The sequence below is a fragment of the Poecilia reticulata genome, chromosome 17, assembly GCF_904066995.2.
Source record: "Poecilia reticulata chromosome 17, P_reticulata-male-v2, whole genome shotgun sequence".
Lineage (NCBI taxonomy): Eukaryota > Metazoa > Chordata > Actinopteri > Cyprinodontiformes > Poeciliidae > Poecilia > Poecilia reticulata.
The window spans coordinates 170098-191340 of record NC_088846.1 but is presented as its reverse complement, the minus strand read 5'-3'; the positions used below and the strand labels follow the sequence as shown (position 1 = coordinate 191340).

The 21243-nt window shown below is 42.3% G+C and overlaps 1 protein-coding gene across 14 annotated transcripts in view; it reads right to left on the bottom strand.

The window, feature by feature from the left end:
• The window catches only part of depdc5 (DEP domain containing 5, GATOR1 subcomplex subunit), a 75000-nt gene that overhangs the window by 41564 nt on the left and 12193 nt on the right, over positions 1-21243 (bottom strand). For 11 of the 14 annotated variants that reach the window (XR_014084265.1, XM_008433590.3, XM_081598318.1 and 8 more), the window contains 18 exons: positions 21116-21219; positions 20955-21029; positions 19020-19154; positions 18858-18919; positions 18136-18209; positions 17068-17137; positions 16934-16970; positions 16738-16858; positions 15141-15364; positions 14868-15068; positions 14030-14165; positions 13835-13929; positions 11414-11470; positions 10300-10483; positions 4606-4766; positions 4242-4362; positions 3861-4028; positions 236-458 (listed from right to left, as the gene is read on the bottom strand). Coding sequence is in view for 13 of the 14 variants with exons in the window: in XM_008433590.3 (XP_008431812.1) it covers positions 236-458; positions 3861-4028; positions 4242-4362; positions 4606-4766; positions 10300-10483; positions 11414-11470; positions 13835-13929; positions 14030-14165; positions 14868-15068; positions 15141-15364; positions 16738-16858; positions 16934-16970; positions 17068-17137; positions 18136-18209; positions 18858-18919; positions 19020-19154; positions 20955-21029; positions 21116-21219 (2248 nt within the window). In the remaining variant the exon portion in view is untranslated. The other 3 variants (XM_008433598.3, XM_017310066.2, XM_008433597.3) reach the window with 3 other exon arrangements.

Below are 21243 nucleotides of genomic sequence, written 5' to 3'. Positions count from 1 at the left end.
AATCTTCAATAAAAAAAGCAAAATGTAAATTTTTGTACAGTTTTTCTTCATTACTGCTCTGGTTATGTTGTTCTTTTAACAAATGGCCTTTTTTGAGTCTGCATTCACCAGTTAACAATTTGTCGATTACTAAATTAGTTGACAATTATTGCAGTAATCATTTAATTACGATTAATCATTTGAGCCCTAAACAGCACCAGAAAGTGCCTACAGAAAGTCATGAGACGAGTCTCACCCTGATGATCCTGTCAGAGCGATGCCGTCGCCGTATGCGGTTGAGGCCCTCCACAAAGCGAATGAAGCCGTCCAACAGGACCCAGTCCCCACAGCCACCCATCCCAGTACCCACACCCTCTCCATACACGTCCCAGTGGCCCTCCCCGTCCGCCACCCGCCGAGCCCCTCCGGCCGGCAGCAGCAGAAAGCGGGTCCGCCAGAACTTCAGTGAGTCGATCAGGCTGTTGGGCAGAGACAAACCTTTCAACATAGCTTCAACCACACATTTGCAGTGGTTTTATTCTGCTAAAAAAAATGAAAGAAAACTAAGGATGAATTATTTTACTTACCAGAATAACTTAAGGAATTTGTGCAGCTAAAATAGAGGCAGGGTACAGGCGCAGATTTAGATTTTAAAAATTATTTTTATTCAGACAAGGAGTCTTTTCTTGATGGAATGAGATAGTCATCTCTTCAATGAGAACATCATAATGTATGAGAAAGTATTTATCTGGAAATAAATAATTTCAGATTTATCTACATTTTATACAAAATAGCAAGATGCAAATTAATCATACCTTTGTCAACAATCAATATAAAAGTTCTTATTGCACTCAACCTTTATTATTTTACTTTTATCTTTGGTGATGAGCTTCATGTCTTTGAGTTTGTCATCACTTTAATCTTTAGCCTCAACAAAACTCCATCTCATTCAAGTATGGAAGGAAATAGGGTTGCACCGATTACAGTTTTCTGGTTAATCACAGATCTTTTAAAAGCCTGACTTATCAATTTCTTTGTCTGAAATATAGCAACAAAGTCGTTAAGTTGGCAACAGTGAAGTGACTTATTAACCGCCCTGTGCAGACCTGACCTGGTGGGTGAGTCAATCAGTTAGTCCTCTCTCACTGCAGAGCAAAAGAGGACAGTGACTGATGTTCCGACATCTATGGAGGTAGATAAGATAGTGTAAGTATCTACCAATCACCGATCACCCAAAATAAAAGAAATCAGGGCCAACTTATTGGTGCACCTAGAAAAAACATGTTCAGATAACATAAAGGTTACTGTAAACTTATATCTGCCAGAGGTATGAATAGTATAGCTAAACAGTACCACTGATACAATACTTTTAGTGAAGGAATATAACAGAGGTGGAGACTCCAGTCACATGACTTGGACTCGAGTCGTTAAAATCACGACTTGAGACTTGACTTGAAAAAATGCTCAAAGACTCGGACTTGACTTTGACTTTCATGCCATTGACTTGGGACTTGACTTGACTTGAAGCTGTTTACTTGAAAAGACTTGATATTTTTTACTCAGAGTCTTAAAATTTAAAACACATTATTTATAAAGTGGCGTCATTAATTAATTTCACTCATTCCGTATCAATATGCGCAGACCGTCCCTCTGTTTTTCCTCTCATTATGTATATATGTGTGCGTAGCTGCAGCTCAACCAATCAAATTAACAGGATTTGGACATTTTAAAAAACGCGGCGACGCTGCAGAGCTCAGGGAACGAAAGACGAAATAACCGCTAGAATATGCGAGTAATTTCTTTTGGCTACGTAGGTTATGAACTTTGGAATAAAAAACAAACTGCAACTTGTAAAACATGTAAGAAGAGAATATCGGATGCATTTGAAGCTTCACAAAGATGGTAGGTGGCGCTTTTCTTTTGCTGTTAGATAGCTGACTTTAGCTAACTTCGTGTTAGCATGTGTGCTCCGGGTTAACATGGTGATGGTTTACCATAAACCCGGTCCTTCAAATGCCTCCACAGATAATGTGCACCGTGTTATTAGCTCAGGAAGCCGGTGGATGGTGAGCGGGGCTCCGGAACAGAAAGCAGATTCTGGACCTGAACTCAGGGAACAGAGTCTCTCTGTCCATCATGATGATGAGCCGGTCCAGTAGCATCTAAGGATGGTTGGTGTGTCTGAAGACAGCTACGTTGGGAAATTATATTGTTTACTGCAGTCAGAGCATTAAGTCAACTGTTTTTGACTTAATGCTCTGACTGACTGTCACATGTCCACAGAACCCATTTCCAAGTAGCTTTGCTGGAAAAACACATTTTTTAAAATTCCGGGGGTTTTTTTGGCCATCTTTCAAAAATTTCTGTAAAAATAAAAATTGTACAATCTCACTGACCCTGAATATAACACTTAAGTGGGATAGTTAACTGAGTAAGACATAAAATAATGAGCTCATTATGTTGTGTTTAGTGATTCTGACAACATGTTTTTATCAATATTGATGTGAAATTGGCTGTAGATTTAACCCACTCGGCCTGACAGATATTCATTTTACCATCACATCCAAATTCAAAACTACTTCACTTTATTTGCAATGATTTAGATTTTTCATGTGGTTTATTTGTTAAAACAGACCAAATACAGTGACTGTCCCAAATAAATGTTGTGTTTAGAATATCTGGCCCATATTTACGGAGGACTGAAACTAACATACTTAGAAATAAAAGCAGAAAAATAAATGCACCAGACCTTCCTGAGTTTACTTGTAATAACTTCATATATACTTATTTCATTTTTTGAACTTTTTTTTATTGAATATCAAGTTTAACAGAACTGCGCAATAAAGAGGTCCAGTTTAAAAATGTTTTTTATACTTTGTGTTCAGCTGCACATGTTCTATCATTTGAGATAAATACAGATTTTAAAAAGAACAAATGGTCTATTATTTGAATTTTATGTATAATTGCAAATTATAAAATAAAATAAAATAAAAACGACTCGAAATGACTTGAAATTAAAGGTCCCTGACTTGAGACTGGGCTCAACTTTTGCCTGTCTTGACTTGAGGCTTGACTTGACTTGAAGACAGAGACTTGAGACTTACTTGAGACTTGCAACACAGTGACTTGGTCACACCTCTGGAATATAATAATCTTCATCACTGAGATTCCAACTGCCTGCTTAGTTCAAACCACTCTGACCACTGCGGTCCTTGATGGTCGGCTTTTCAGATTTTTAAGCCTCTCATTGCTTTGGTGTTGGCTGGTACCCATAAGCAGCCATCGACAGAGTTACTCTACAGACACAAGCAGTAACTCCACCATCACAGCCAATCAGTGAGCGACGAATACTTTCTGTTGCTACTGAAACAGCTCGATAACAGAGCTTTGTTTGGTAACTAAGATTAATTGAAATGTAAGTGTAATTGAACTGAAATGACTTGAATCAAGGTGACATTTGTTATGAATTGGCACGATATACATACACTGAATTGAATTTGAGCAGGTGATACTGGAAAAGAGACTTTAAAAAGCCTTCATTTCCAAACCTAAATGAAATGTTCAATCAGATTAAGATCTGGAATCCCTGCAGTGATCATATCTCAGAGAGAGAAAAAAAAAGAAAAGATCCTTATATACATATATGTATATAAGGATATGTGTGTGTAGGTCTATATATTCAACACTCAATGGACACTCCTATTTTTTTGTAAAATGAAAAAATAAAGAGAAAAAAATAATGCACAATTTTTTGTTGGTCTTTCAAATACAATCCCACCAGATACATTAAAGTTTGTTGTCCTAAATGTGACAGTTCCTGGTACATTAGTGCTGTTGCTAGTTGCTGCATGTGCTCTGTGATAACATTCATTTGAGTGTACCTGAAGTCCTCAGAGCCAGCCGAGCAGATGTACTGGTCCAGGTAGTTCCACTTGTATTCCTCCAGCCGCTCATGTCCAAACTCCACCCAACAGGACACAAACTGAGCATCTGAGTGTGGAGGACACAGGCTGTAGCTGTACTGGATCTGAGCTGATTCATACGGATACCTACAGGCACACACACCAAATCATCACTTCCTTGTTTTAAACTGGAAACCAAAGATTATAAAACTGTTTTAGTCTTTTTTGGTGTTTGCCAGAGTAACTATCAGATAATCAGCTGCAGTTTTTTTAGTAATAACAAAAATCAAGCCTTTTAGAGGTTTCAAGAGTTGAGAACTTTTCAGTGAATTTGAGTAGGATGATGTCGGAAGCACTCACTTTGGCAGGTAGCGAGTGACAGTGATGATCTTGTCTCTGAGGCAGACCTTATGGAAGGTGCGGCCCATGCTGAGCCAGTAAACCGTCTCTTCTTCCTCCGCTCGACGCAAAGACACCAGACCTTGGGCAACAACAATGGCAAAATGCTGTTTTTTTTTCTAATGTTTTCCTGTCCCTTCATAGGTTGCATCACCCATGCCTAACACTGACTATGACAAAGATTATGTTGAGGACAAAAATGAAAACTGTTGTTTTAACACTATGCTTAAAAAGCTATTCATTTTCTGAAGTCTAAATTTGTGTTGTGTTTTCCTCATAGCTGTATGCCAGTAACTGGCCAGTTCTCTGGATCAGATTTAGTTACCTCTAGTGTACAGAGGACTGCTGCCCAGGGGTGTGGCCACCGCAGGAGGGTGCTTTCTGTTGTTTGTTTGGACTATTATCTGATATCCCTGCATTAACCTCTGACAGATAAACTCTTCAAACACCTGAGACGCCGTCATCACTGGAGCTTCATCTTCACGTCTGTAAAAAGGAAAGAGAAAGGCAAACGTCATGGTCAAAAGGAGGATATCTCCCTGCCAAAACAAGTAAAAACGATTTTCTCTTGTAGAGTAGAATGAAGAGTTAAACAGTTATTTGAAAAATAATAACCACATTTTCAAACTATAAATTCTTGTATTATAGTTTCAGAATCCTCTGAAGTGGATCATACCAACTCTGGAGTACCATTGCTGATCAGTTCACAAAACTCCTCAATGATCTCCACGGTGGTGGGCACATTTCCACTAATCTGCTAATGCACTAATATTGGAGCTTTGAAAAAACAGCACACTTAGCTTCCCTTAAAATAAAGTTGTAATAATATGAAAATAAAGTCATAACATTACCAGAATAAAGTCACTTTCCCGGAATAAAGTAATATTACCTGATGGTCATATAATAGGAGAATGAATGAGTAATTTTATGACAATTCCATATCCACAAGTAATAAAAAAGTAAAATGGGGAATGTTGAATATATTGTGAAGTTATACTTTGGTATCAGTTTTACAAATAAAGAAACTATCTTTAATACATCGGCCTCAATAATCAGTAGCAGAACTTTGAAATGATTGTGAAAACAACTAATACATTTTCAAAGAAAGTATCATGGAGCTGATCTCTACTGATGATTTTTCTCATAAAACAAACTTTTCTCGTAATTTTACGACTTTCTTCTGGTAATAATGTGTTATTATTCTTCTGATAATAATAAATGGAGGATTGTAGGGTCTACAATCCTAGGATTGTAGACCCTCATCTAGCACTGACTAGATGAGTATATGTATGTATATATATATGTCAGTGACTTCCGGCAAGGGTACCTTCAAAATGGCTGAATTTTTGCATTTTCCCATTCAAATGCTTGCAAGCGAAGCCGGTGAGGCAGCAGCGAGCTGAGCCTCACCTGGGATTGATCAACCTCTCGCTAACTGCACTGGCTGCCACTCTATGAGAGCATGCTCCTCCTGTCTGTACGTCACCAATAACATTTTTAAAAACATTTAATGTATGAACAGATTTTCCATAATTTAGCTTATGTATTTAATGTACTGTGTTTTTATTGTCACCAACTGTGTGTGTATCGTGTTTCATGTGCTAAGGACCGATCAGAAACGGCAGAGAACAGATTCGAGGTGAGGCAGGCAGTTCTCTTGCCTCATCGCTGGGGGCGCTCATGAACCCAGACATTATGACTCCACAACTGCAGAGTAAGAGACGGTAACAACGATCTCATAGAGCGATCTAGCCATACAGAAGCCGCGCTGATAGTGGTTTTGAGTTGTACTTTAACGGTTTCTCCCTTTGCTGTTAAGTACAGCACGAAATTAATAATATCTACATGTCTAAGTTTGATTGAGATAATGGAATTATTCTGCGGCGGTGCGGCTATGGCTGGCATGTAAAGGAATAGCCTTTTTGCCCTCCAGCGTTGTACGCATGCGCGAAATTTCCTTATGTAAACAATAACATGCAGGGGTCTAGATTTGTAAATCCGATTATAATTAAGTCGGTGCCTCACCAGCTATGAACCTCACCGCACGTCACTGATATATATATATATATATATATATATATATCCATCCATCCATTTTCTTCCGCTTATCCAGGGTCGGGTCGCGGGGGCAGCAGCTTCAGAAGGGAGGCCCAGACTTCCCTCTCCCCAGCCACTTCTTCCAGCTCCTCCGGGGGAATCCCAAGGCGTTCCCAGGCCAGCCGAGAGACATAGTCCCTCCAGCGTGTCCTGGGTCTTCCCCGAGGCCTCCTCCCGGTGGGACGTGCCTGGAACACCTCACCAGGGAGGCGTCCAGGAGGCATCCTTACCAGATGCCCGAGCCACCTCAACTGGCTCCTCTCGACGTGGAGGAGCAGCGGCTCTACTCTGAGTCCCTCCCGGATGACCGAGCTTCTCACCTTATATCTAAGGGAGAGCCCAGCCACCCTGCGGAGGAAACCCATTTCGGCCGCTTGTACCCGTGATCTCGTTCTTTCGGTCATGACCCAAAGCTCATGACCATAGATGAGGGTAGGAACGTAGATCGACCGGTAAATCGAGAGCTTCGCTTTTTGGCTCAGCTCTCTCTTCACCACGACGGACCGGTACAGCGCCCGCTTCACAGTAGACGCTGCCCCAATCCGCCTGTCGACCTCCCGCTCCCTTCTTCCCTCATTCGTGAACAAGATCCCCAGATACTTAAACTCCTCCACTTGAGGCAGGACGACCCCCCTGACCCGGAGAAGGCACTCTACCCTTTTCCGGCTCAAGACCATGGCCTCGGATTTGGAGGCACTGAGCCTCATCCCGGCCGCTTCACACTCTGCTGCGAACCGCTCCAGTGAGAGCTGCAGATCACGTTCCGATGAAGCCAACAGGACCACATCATCCGCAAAAAGCAGAGATGCGATCCTAAGGCCACCAAAAAGGATCCCCTCAACACCTCGGCTGCGCCTAGAAATTCTGTCCATAAAAGTAATGAACAGAATCGGTGACAAAGGGCAGCCTTGGTGGAGTCCAACTCTCACCAGAAACGAGCCTGACTTACTGCCGGCAATGCGGACCAGACTCTGACACCGGTCATACAGGGACCTGACAGCCCGTATCAAAGGGCCCGGTACCCCATACTCCCGGAGTACCCCCCACAGGGCCCCCCGAGGGACACGGTCGAACGCCTTCTCCAAGTCCACAAAACACATGTAGACTGGTTGGGCGAACTCCCATGCACCCTCCAGGACCCTGCTGAGGGTGTAGAGCTGGTCCAGTGTTCCACGACCAGGACGAAAACCACACTGCTCTTCCTGAATCCGAGGTTCGACTATCCGACGGACCCTCCTCTCCAGGACCCCTGAATAGACCTTACCAGGGAGGCTTAAGAGTGTGATCCCCCTGTAATTGGAGCACACCCTTCGGTCCCCCTTTTTAAACAGGGGGACCACCACCCCAGTCTGCCAATCCAGGGGAACTGCCCCCGATGTCCATGCGATATTGCAGAGTCGCGTTAGCCAACACAACCCTGCAACATCCAGAGCCTTAAGGAACTCCGGGCAGATCTCATCCACCCCCAGGGCCCTGCCACCGAGGAGCTTTTTGACCACCTCGGCGACCTCGTCCCCAGAGATTGGAGAGCCCAACCCAGAGTCCCCATGCTCAGCTTCCTCAACAGAAGGCATGTTGGTGGGATTGAGGAGGTCTTCGAAGTATTCCGCCCACCGGCCCACAACGTCCCGAGTTGAGATCAGCAGCGCACCATCCCCACTATAAACAGTGTTGGTGCTGCACTGCTTCCCCCTCCTGAGACGCCGGATGGTGGAACAGAATCGCCTCGAAGCCGTACGGAAGTCTGTCTCCATGGCCTCTCCAAACTCCTCCCACGCCCGAGTTTTTGCCTCAGCGACAACCCGAGCCGCATGCCGTTTCGCCCGCCGGTACCCATCAGCTGCTTCTGGAGTCCCACAGGCCAAAAAGGCCCGGTAGGACTCCTTCTTCAGCTTGACAGCATCCCTCACCGAAGGTGTCCACCAACGGGTTCGAGGGTTGCCGCCGCGACAGGCACCAACAACCTTGCGGCCGCAGCTCCGATAGGCCGCCTCGGCAATGGAGGTACGGAACATGGTCCACTCAGACTCAATGTCCCCCACCTCCCCCGGAATGTGTTCAAAGTTCTGCCGGAGATGAGAGTTGAAGCTCCGTCTCACAGGGGACTCCGCCAGACGTTCCCAGCAGACCCTCACTACACGTTTGGGCCTGCCAGGTCTGACCGGCTTCCTCCCCCACCACCGGAGCCAACTCGTCACCAGGTAGTGGTCAGTGGACAGCTCCGCACCTCTCTTCACCCGAGTGTCCAAGACATACGGCCGCAAATCCGATGAGACGATGACAAAGTCAATCATCGAACTGCGGCCTAGAGCGTCCTGGTGCCAAGTGCACATATGGACGCCCTTATGCCTGAACATGGTGTTCGTGATGGACAATCCGTGACGAGCACAGAAGTCCAACAACAGAACACCACTTGGGTTCAGATCGGGGGGGCCGTTCCTCCCAACCACGCCTCTCCAGGTCTCACTGTCATTGCCCACGTGAGCGTTGAAGTCTCCCAGTAGAACAAGGGAGTCCCCAGGAGGGGCACTCTCCAGTACCCCCTCTAAAGACTCCAAGAAGGGTGGGTAATCTGAACTGCCGTTCGGCCCGTAAGCACAAACAACAGTCAGAACCCGTCCCTCCACCCGTAGGCGGAGGGAGGCTACCCTCTCGTTCACCGGGGTGAACCCCAACGTACAGGCGCCCAAATGGGGGGCAACAAGTATGCCCACTCCAGCCCGGCGCCTCTCACCGTGGGCAACTCCAGAGTGGAAGTACGTCCAGCCCCTCTCAAGGAGACTGGTTCCAGAACCAGAGCCATGTGTCGAGGTGAGGCCGACTATTTCTAGCCGGAACCTCTCAGCCTCGCACACTAGCTCTGGTTCCTTCCCCACCAGAGAGGTGACGTTCCACGTACCAAGAGCCAGCTTCTGCAGCCGAGGATCAGACCGCCAGGGTCCCCTCCCTCGGCTGCCGCCCATAGCACAATGCACCCGACCCCTTTGGCCCCTCGGACAGGTGGTGAGCCCATCGGAAGGGGGACCCACGTCTCCTCTTCGGGCTGAGCCCGGCCAGGCTCCGTGGGTAAAAGCCCGGCCACCAGGCGCTCGCCATCGTGCCCCACCTCCAGGCCTGGCTCCAGAGTGGGGCCCCGGTGACCCGCGTCCGGGCGAGGGAAAACGAAGTCATCATAGGGGTCTATATATATATATATATATATATATATATATATATATATGTATGTATAAATCCTCTCTCTCTTTCTGCTCCAATTTGGGGGTAACTGCCCCGAGGGCCCCGATGACCACAGGCACCACTGTGGTCTTCACCTTCAAGGTCTTTTCCAGTTCCTCTCTGAGGTCCTGGTATTTCTCCAGTTTCTCCTTTTTCCTGATGTTATAATCACTTGGTATTGCTACATCCACCACAACGGCTTTCCTCTGTAGTTTATCCACCACCACAATGTCCGGTTGGTTCTCCATTACCATTCTGTCTGTCTGGATCTGGAAATCCCAAAGGATCTTAGCTGGGTCATTCTCCACCACCTTTGGGGGTGTTCCCCACTTTGATCTCAGGGCTTCCAGTCCTCCATATATATAATAATATATACTTATTATTATAAGCATATAGTCACAAAAACCTTGTTAAAGAGTGAATAGAGGAGCCATGTTGTGATGCCTTCCTGAAGGCAGTTTCAGAAACCACACACACATATATTAGTTGTTTCTGAAAATCTGCCTTCAGGAAGGCAAGCTGAGTGAGCGAGTCAGAGGGGAGGACTGCTCTGTGAAGGAGAAGCTCAGAAACTTTGAAAGTGCATGAATGAATCAAGGCAACACTTCAGGTGTTTTTGATGAGGGAATAACTTTACAACATGATGAAAAGCTCATAAAAGCGGACTTTACATAATAGTGCCCCTTTAAATTGTCACATTGTTTACCTTTCTAGATCACTGTGTGGCAAGAGGTCATAGCAGCCTTCAGTGTAGTCATTCTGCAGCGTCTGACGGTCAGGGAAGTAGTCGGTGGTGAGGGGGAGGCAGGCTGGGGTAGTCAGGGACTTCCAGTCCACCCCCACCGTGCAGCAGAAGCTGGGCACTGTCGGGGGTGCAGACAGCAGCAGGGCTTCACACACAGACACAAAAATCCCCACCGCAAAGAGCATGACATGTACCCACAGTGGAGAGGCACATGTGTGGGAGGGATTTGGGAGGAAAGGGGAGTGAAAGAGCAGGAGTCAGGAGTGAACAGATGGGGAAGAGATGAAGATGGAAAAGAAGAAAAGATAATGATGCAAACACAAAAGAAGAAGAGAGGGGAAGAAAAACAGAAGTGTTACTTTTCCTGACGCCTTCTCCCCTGCTGGTGATTCCTGCAGGGGGAGTAGCTGTGCAGCAGTGATCAGACATGCAGATTATGCTCCTGAAACAGTCACTCTGTGATCCACATCATCCACAACAAACTGAAAGTGTGTCCTAAGCTCAATCAGGGTGCTGAGTGGATTTAAGCAGAGAAATCTCATGATACATGCTAATAAAAGGTCGTAGGAAAATTCCTAATCAGAAAGTTTGTGCCAAAGTAGCAGACTGTTTAAAGTTTGACAGAATCACCCAATTAATTATCTTCAGAGAGAGAGAGAGATGTGTGCTCTACATGCAGCCATGCAGATAAGAGGGAGAATAAACCAAGTTTGATACAAACAGATCATGGTGAGGTGAAATTAAGGAGCTCTAACTGATTGACTGTAGATAAAACTCAGAAATACCAGGAGAGATTAAAGAAAAAGCTTAGAAAGAAGTGGACATAAAGAGGAGGATCCCACATGACCTGTGTGCGGTGTCTCTACCTGTGACCCCTGTCAACAGACGCCCACTGGAGAACCCTGTCTGCCAAAGCTCAATAAGCCCTCACAGGTTAAACACACCTCTGAAGGTTTATGGTCATCATCAGTTTGGTGATTAATGACAATTTCAGCCTGCTGGTGAAGCTGTACGACAATTTGAGCAAGCCTCAAAAATATCTCATTTTAGTCCAGCAATGATTGGGTGGACTCACTCGGATCAGCACCGCTGGAGAACTCCTGGAAGGAGGAGCTTCGGTTGCTCAGAGGTCCTGCACACAATTTCACAATCAAACAAAAGAGAAAGCAGCACGGGTTGGTTGACTATTTACACTAATGCATTGGTTTTTTTAAAATACATTTTCCTTACAGCAGCCAAACATTTTAAAGTGCTTTTATTTGACCCTGGTCATATAAGAGTCTAATGTATGTGAAAATAAACAAAATCAGGTCTGATGAGGGAAAACAACAAAACATTTCTTTACAAACAAATGTTCTTTTAAACTTCTGCATATAATGTTATTTTTTTAAGAGTTTGTAAATTTAACCAAACCAACAAGAAGTCCAACTCTCCAAATTGCATTTCATTTTCTTTTATGAAATCATAACCCTCCAGTTTTAAGCAGACATAAACCTCCTACCTCAATCTCTTTTAACAAGAGCATTTTTGCTTTCTTTGCCAAATGGTATTATATGTTTTTGGATCTTTAAACCAGATATTTTACTGCAGCTGATATCCCAGTCTAACAACTGTTTTCATTGATTCTGGTTTGACTCCTGTTTCAAAGTGGGGACTTCTAGCACTGGGCAGTAATTCAGGGGCCCTGATTATTTTGGGGACCCCAGTGCCAGGATATCAAAGATTTTCTTTGTGTGTGTGGGTGTGTGTGTGTGTGTGTGTGTGTGTGTGTGTGTGTGTGAGAGTTTTGCAAACAGTGCACTTAGTACAAAACTCATAGGCCTAAATTAGATGAGCTGTATTAATATTTGGGGAATTCTGTGAAGAAACTACATTTAAGTATCTGAAGTTATAATGTCTTTGGGAGCAACATGGAGTTATAAATGTGAGCAGTAAGATCTGCTCACATTTATTGAAATGGCAAATAATAACTATAATTTAAGTCCAGGTGGTTTTATAGAGCCTGTGTGATGCAAAAATAAATATGATTTTAAAATAATATAAGAAACAAAGAGCACAAAGCAGGTTAAGCATAATCACAAAATTATAGAAAAACAAAATTTGTGGAATTGATTGTTTTGATATTGATTTAATATTGACTCCATTGGTCCAGTTCCCCTCAATTGGACAGACGCATGTCTGTGTCTGTTGTTTGTAAGGTTGGCTTCAAACTGTAGGAATGAAAGTTCTTTTTTGTTTTTTTTACCAGTCAACAGATGTTGTCCGGAAGCAAACAGATGCTGTGCTAGGTGACACACCACTGCATGTTAATAAACACATTATGTTTCTACATCAACTTCATTGTCATTTCTGAACTTAATCTAGAATACCTGTATTATAATGAACATCTCTTGAATATCTCTTTCTGTAACTCAAAAGAAAACTGTGAGATTAGAGTAAAGAGTTTCTTCTGACCAGAGCATCTCCTTCCAAGTGGCTCTTCCTATGCGAGTTTTAGGACAAACCACATATCTTACAGCGCCAGAGGCCAGTGCAGCTTTCTGCAGTACCAAATATTACCACCAAACTACTTTGATAACTGGTGGAGTCCATGTTTTGGTTCATCCTCTTTTAATCTTCAGATGGTGGGTTGAAAAGAGAGAGAGTTGTGTCAGATGTTTTCCGTACGATGTCCGGTTTGGCCAGAGTGGCAGTAACACCGGGCCCTCTCTTGGCTCTTTTTGGTTTCAGTGGTGAGCGGTTGCCTTTATCAGCCTCTAACACTGGCATTTTGCTCACTGTTAGCGAGGCGCACAGTTCTGACCAGGTGGAAAGTGCTGCTCCTCCAACTCACAAGCAGTGGTTATGTGACCTTATGTCGTGTTTGAAACTGGAAACTCTCTTCAACACTCAACTGGTAAATTTGAAGACACATGGGGGCTCTTTCTTGGCTCATTTCAAAATGTACAGTAACGCTCCAGATTAATTCATTTTATTAAAATGTGCTCCGTTTCTGTCAGGAATAGGAATGTAGTGTGTGGACCTACTGGGCAGTGACCTGTGTGGCCTAAATGGGATTACTTTGTAGGGATTAATTTTCTGTGTATTACTTTATGTCTGTTTTAGATAAACAATTCTTTGTATTCACAAACTGCATGCATAAAAGGAAAAAAAACTCAACAAAAAGACAGTGATTAAAAAAAACCTAACTTCGCTTAAGTTTCTCTGCTCACCTGTTCACTAATGTTCTCTAACAAACCTCTAAGGGGTTTGACAGTCTGGTGGTCTATTATATAAAATAAATTTTAAAAGACATAACTCTACTGAGAGCTTCCCAGCTCTTAGCTGTCAGAGAGAACAGTTTGGTTCTAACTAACTAGATGACTGTAGTAAGTAGGGGAGAGTCAGTAGTGTGGAATATCTGACTCTTAATCTGCTCCACACTGGCAGAAAGAGGGAGCTGCATCAGGAATCTACGGCACTAGGAGACAGAAGTGCGGCTGTTTGAGAAGGATACCACAGCTGATGTTGCTCCCTGGACTCCCAGTGAACTCTTCCATTCCTCCACAGATGTAAAGGCTGTTCTCGCCTGCTTGCCTGGAGGTTGTTCGCCTTAAAGACAAAGACAAATCGGCATTTCTCCATCTTCCCTGACTACAGGTGGAAACTGACTGCAGAAGAAATGCTTGGTCCCAGGATGAGTCTGTCTTACCGTCCTGTGGCTTCATGATAAGCCAGCTCCAGTAGCTCAGCAGATGTATGTGTTGGTTCTTTCTGCTGGCTGCCCTGTAGCTCTGCCATATTCTGCCTGGTCTGGTGATGGATCTGGATCGCCTCTCCAGAAGGACCTGAAGAATAAAGTAACACACGTTGCCAATTAGGTGAATAGTGGCATATCTAGCATTTTGGTTAAGACCTGATTGAAGAGAAAACACTAGACCTGTCTCTACAACATAGTAGCTTGTTTTCTTTACTAAATCTTTGTCTATATTAATTTAGATAAATTAAATTGAAATCAAACTTGAACAACCTTGTTAATGCCATAGCTCATTATAAATTATGGTAGCGACAGAGGTAAACAGTTACATGAAATATCTTCACAATTCAGCCATGTCACTAACCCTCATCATCAGTCATCAGAGGAGATGTTGCCGTCTTATTCTTATACTGCATTTTGGGGAAATAGTAGTCGGCCATTTTACAGAAAAGCTATGGATTCACCACGTTAGAAAGACACCCAACTTTTTGTGAACTGTGTGGTGCTATGAGAGCTCTGGTCATTGTCAATGAAACAAAATAAAACCATCATCCTCCTACAACTTTCTGTCGTCTTCTTTAGTAACATTACGTGACTTGTTTGATGCAAAAAAGAATTGAGTCTGTTGCAGTTTTGTAAAATACATCTTCAATATGGCTGAAAAATCACCTCATCCTACTGCAAATATGTGAGTTGTTTTTTTTTAATTGCTGTGTTTCCATTTAGCTAATTTATTTTCATAATTTTGATTTGTGCAGTTTCATGATCAAAAGAATTAGTGATGTCTTCTCACCAACAGGGAATGTGTGCATCCAGCGGCGCCGGTTGGAGGTCAGCTTCATGGGCATCCTGGATGGTGTGAAGGGGTTTATGAGAGCTCTCTGAGGAGTGTAGCCTCCAGGACGGATGTGCAGGGTGGACTCAGCACTGCCCACTGTGAACCTGCCGGGGGCGCTGGAGTCCCGCTGAGAGTCCATCATCTTCTCCAATAATTCTAAACAGCAGCATGGAGGTGACCACAATGAACACATCACGATGGAGGCACCAGAGGTAAACAATAAGTTACCTCTGGTGCTGGTGTATCCCAGAGAGCTGCTGACTTCATACTGCGCTGGAGGACCCCGGGGGATCAGCAGCATGTTGGACACAGGACCCAGGCTGTCGTCAGAGGTCAGACTCGTCTGCTCCTCTGTCCCCCCTGAGCGAACAGGAGGAGACGTGCCGATGCCGGTGCTGATGTCCACAGAGCCCCAGCTCTTCCTGCCACTCGTCTCTTTGTCTCGACCAATCCTAGAAGAGAGGAAGCAATATTATGGCCCCCGTTTGTGGAACGGTCTGCGAGAAAACCAGAGGGCTGCAGAAAACGTTGTCTTCAAGAGCAGCTCAAGACACATCTTTTTACCTATATTTTCTGAATTGGATAATTTCTGCTCAGTTAATGCATATTCCATACAGTTGTGTGTTTTTCCATGTGAGGTTGGGGTGGGTAATTCTTTTTTTATTGATCTGTACATCACTTTGAGCTGCTTTTAGTATGAAGGGTGCTTTGTAAATAAAACTGACTGACTGAAGCAGATGTTGTTCAGGATCAAACTTTCTCTCTCAGATTGATTTTTCAAAAGGGTGTGACATCACAATGAAATGAAGTATCCTAAAAATAAATAAATAAATAAATGTTTACCTCCGAGAATAAAATATAGGGTAATGAAATGCACAGAATTTTGTTGCATTTGTATGTACGCAAGGATGTCTTGTATGTATGTATTTTATTTGAAAAAGTCCGCGAAGTAAAAATATATCTGGGTCACAACTTTTACCGGAACTGATAAAAGGAACAAGGGACACTCGGTTGAGAGAAACAAAAAGGGGTGTGACAGCAGGCTGGGAAGAGGACGCCGAGCGACGGACCGGGGAGCTTAAAAGACGAGCCCGGAGATACCTGAGTTTTTGGACTAAAAGCGTTGCCAGATCAACTAACAAAGGAGTCAAAATTCTTCTGGAGGCAAGATAAAGCCACACGGAACGATGACCGGTCCCGATGCGCTCGCGTTCCAGGCCTGACAAAGGGAACCGCCCGGGTACACAAACGCCGACCCGGTGAGACCCTTCCATTTTTTTTTAATTTATGCTTTTTTGTGTGCACGAAGACTGATAAATATTTCTGGGCCCCAACGTTGTTTTTTTTGCGCAACAAGAATTTTACCTTTTTTTGATCGCCTGATTATGGACTTGTCGATGGATTATTATTATTGATGAACGATTTATTTTTGTTGGGATTCAGGCTGGGTTATAGATTTAGTTTTGAATGTGGGGTTGTTTAATTATAAAAAATTAAAGAGTGACTGGTATAATGGCATGATTCCAGGAAAACAGATGTGTGGTTATTAAATGTAGCGGGTCGTTCGTAGCCGCATCCGTTAGATGACGTGTCCCCTCTTTCTTTTTATTAGAACCAAATCATTTTTCTAGCGTTGATTAGTTAAAACTGCGGTCATACTTATTTCTAAATTTGTATAAAAACAAGTCAAAGGACTCTCTTGTGCGTGTACATTTCTCGTTTATACGAGGATTTGTTACAAGGGACTGATCAAGTGAAATAACTGATTGTTTATGTTTTTTATATAGTTTTCTACATCAGCAGCGCAATAGTAGAACTGGATTACCTGAAGTTGGTGCTCCTCTGAATTCGTGATGGACCTGGAAGTCGGAACACCTGAGCATCATAGGCATCGTAATCTACCTGTATAGGCAGGCTGTTGTCTGAGTCCTTTGGAGAACAAAGAGCTACAAGAGTCCATCAGGTCAGGGTCGGATTCCTTCTAACAGATCAAATAGGTGAGATGGTGAATGGTAACTTACAGTGGTCTTTGTTGCTCTTCTGGGTCTCAGCATGAGGCTAGAAATAAGATCAGTGTTCACCAAAGTAAGTTCAGATGTTTAGGTAGCAAAAAAACAAGAGTAAATTAATTAGTTGGGCAGACTAAAAGACATACCTTCCGACCAGCCAGTTTGATCCGAGGAGTGAATGAGCTGCAGGAATTCTGGCTTTTGGACGTGTAGAAGCTGTAGAAAAGAAACAACATTAACCCTGGTTTCTTTATTGCACAGTAGAAGTCAGAAACACTCAAAGCTAAGGGCAGAAACAACAACTGGATTCAAATTTTGATTCTTGAACAATTTTACTCACATTACAGAATTTCACAGTAATGATATGAATGGATTTACCCTGAAGCATAAGGCTCATTTTCAAAGTAATTATATTAGAATTAAAGAACGACAGAATATTTCAGTGCTTTAGAATGGATGTCAAGTATTGAGTGAGTAAAACAGAAATTGGCTACTTTTCAGAAGAAAATAATTTGGTAAAAGTAGTTGTAAGACCCATTCATATGCAGAGACCTATTGAATTAATTAGAATATTATTGAAAATCACATTTATTTCAGAAACATTATCACACACCGAAACACATTACACAGTTTAATTATGCAGATGGATGCTTGGAAGTTTTTATTTCTGTTAAGTATGATTATTTTCTGCTTATAGTCATTGAAAACATGACATTTAAAATTTGAATTTTACACGAAACCAAGAAAAACTATTTTAAAAACAGAAATATGAGCTTAATGAAAGTATGTTTAATACCTGCATAAGGGTTATTTTCAAAAGGTTTTTTTTTATTTCACAAACGAAACTCATCAGGACATACCGCATATTCCAATTTATTGAATATTACTGTACAGTGCTGATCAGAACTCTACATACACGATGGCAAACACTGAAGGCCATTACACAATAGAACTGAACTTTGCCAGGGAACCATCCAAATGAAATGACATCCATCATTTCTGAGAAGAATAGTAAGATGTTTGTCAGAAGCTTTTTGATGGCAACAGAAAGTGTGGTTTCTCTGTAACTGGCTAAATATTAGTAAGAGTGTATGTGTTTACACTTGAGTTTCTCTGCATTATTTTTAGCCTATGCGGTTTTAAAGAAATTCCACCCCCAATTCTAAATATTTATTCTTGATTTACCATTTGTAATCTCGATTAACTGCTCCTACCTGTGGTTGATCCAGTGGGGAAGGTTGTAGTCATCTCCTACACGTGAGTCTCCAGGTGTCGTTTTGTTGTGCAGCTTAAGAAATGACAGAGCAGAACTTGTAAATGAGCATTACTACCATTACCAACCTGCGCAAATCTTTATCTATATTAAGGTCGAAAAAGCACAATTTTGCCAGTGCGGTATTTCCGTTAAATAAGAAATTAAATTAAAATCACATGTGAATACGCTTGCTCATGCAAGAAGTCATTAAAAATTATGATACCAGTGAATACAAACAGTTACATGACATATATTCATAATGCAGCCATGGCGCTCGTCATCATCCGTCAAAGCAAACTTTGCCGTCTTACACGCAACAACAAGCCCCCCTTATACGTTGGAGTGGCTACGTATGTGGCATTTTGGGGAAATTGTAGTTGGAGATTTTACAGAAGAGCTATGAAATCAACACGTTAGAATAACACCCAACTTTGTCCTAAAAAACAATAAACCTTCTCCTTCCTCTTCTTAACTTCTTTGGGATTTTGCCAGTAGTAACATCCAACTATTAATCATGTGACCCGTGTGATGTGGGAAAAAAGTGTTTCCATTGCAATCGGGATCAAAAACTGACGTGTTTCCAGTAAGTGAATTTAAGTGAATTTATTTTCGTAATTTAAATTTGCGCAATTTTATGGTTAATGGAACTCAAGTACAGGCTCATACTTCATAATGACTCACCTTAAACAAGGGCACAGCGTGCAGTGGCTGCTCACCCATACACACCAAGTCCACACCGATACCTACAACAGGTCAAAACAATTTCATCGTTCGTCTCATTCATACTTCACATGGTCCCTTCATTTGTGAGGAAACAACAATCGCTTTCAACAAAATACTGACCATTATCAATCATTCGCTGTTTAGTCAGTATCATAAGCAGACGGTCAACTTCAAACACTCCTACTCCCGGAGTGATGACCACGGACATCTGACCAGTGCGGTCAAAGTTACGGTTGATGTAGTGCTTGTCAAACACTGAGGGAGACATGTAGAACGTATATTAGTCTTTGTAAGGTAAAACGAGTAAACATTTTCTAGGGGTGTAACAATACATCAATCCACATCAATTAAATTAGTAATAATTCAATTACATCGAGGCAAAATGAAAATATTTCCACAACAACATCCTCATCTTTAAAATTATGCATTTGAAATGTGTTTCCATTTTGAAGAACAGGTTAAGTGATTCTGTTCGGCTAACATGTTTTGTTTGAAACACTAAAAAAAGATGAAAGCTTAAAGTCTTCTTAAATGTACTGGTATATAAAAAGGGACTGAAAAGTCTGTTAATTTATTAAAGCTTAATATCCATCACATTTGTTTCTCTATAAGTGAAAGTTCATTAAGGGTAATATTAAGCTAACGGATCAAAAAAATGCACTAGAGCATGAAAAACGAGATTATTTTGAATAGATTTTTTTTCTCAAATAAAAAAATGCTATTTTTCATTTTAATGCATGGAGCTCAAATTATGAATTATTTTTGCAAGTTTATATACATGTAATTAATGTGTTAGAAGAGGATAAGATACATCTTATCGACTTGTGAATTAACTCAAAACTGTATCATGTCAGACTTTCTATGATGTTTGGATGACATGTCGTCATCCAAACAAATCGATAAATGTGGTGACTTAAAGCCCTCATATTTTCACAAGCATCAAAAAGACATCAAACTCATTGATCCTTTTCATCTTAGCAGTGAATAATTTCAGCATTAAACTTTGTTTACTCTCAACTAGGAGCAGCCTGGTTATCAGTGGTTTAATATTCTTTTGTTGCCTTGCCAATAAAAGTTCTGAATGGACCTGATTTGTCTTACAAGCAGTGGTGCAAAAAGTATGCAGCGCATGAAACGCATAGGGGCGCAGCACCAGAGGGGGCGGCGTGCCGATGAGGTTTTCCCATAAACTTCAGCGCGCCTAACGCTCCTTCACCTCGACCACATAACGAGGTAAATGTAGCGAGTTTTACCCTTCACATATTGTAACGTACCTTCCTTCGGGTGGGAGGGTGGGGGGGGATTTATGTTTTTGCATCCACCTGAATAATGTGTAGTTGCGCCCCTGCTTACAAGTCAGAGTAATTTAGCACCACCCTCCTCCACCTGTTTCTGTGCATTGCTCATTATCTGGTTGAATAAAGGCTTAAACACCACTTCAATCATGGCTTACAAAAAATTACTAATTCTTCTAACTACAATTACTGACAGTCCCCCAAAACCTGCAGTGAAACCATGAAAACTAAAAGAGCACCAGCTGTTACCAACATCAGATTAGTTCACAGACTGTCTTACTTTTATTACATTTCTGTCAAAAATTAAGTAAGATTATGTTTCACGTTTTTATTTTTAAAGTACAGGGCATTTTTACTCCTGTTAATCATACAGTGATAGCTGAATGCTGTTACCATTGTAGAACTAAATATCAGACCAACACAAAGAATGCATTCCAATACATCTAGTATATACTGTATTCAAACTACCTGGGGGGCTATACTGTAGGTTTAACCATTAAATGGTTAAGCCTCATACTTTAAGACCATTTGCTCCAACTATTTTACAAATAACCCAAGTAAAAGTCTGTATGAGAGTCCAACAGCTCTTTAGAAAGATTTTCGAAAACTGATTGGGGAAAAAAATGACCTATTATTTGACGTAAATTTGATGAAACCTTTAAATTTTTCCATGTTTCTACCTTCTTCTACAACACAAAGAAATGTCTTTACCCACAGAACCATAATGTTACAAGAAGAGATTCAGTCTTACACCACTCACCATTAAAAGAAAGATTAATGGCCTCCAGGTAGTTTCCCTGAACTGCAGTGGAATTATAACCCACAGGAAAACCAGCTGGCATCAAAGGAAATGAACAAAAACTTTAGGTTATAAATGGATCCCGATTCAAAGGTCAGAAATTATTTGGATTCCTCCACTACCTGCTTCTTTAAGTCGAACCAGAAAAGGGTACTGAATGAAGAGTTTCTTGATGGTGACCAGTAGTGACGTCCACTCATCCCGTCTCTCATTCTGAGCCACGACCCTGATCACAAAAGTGCATGTTGAC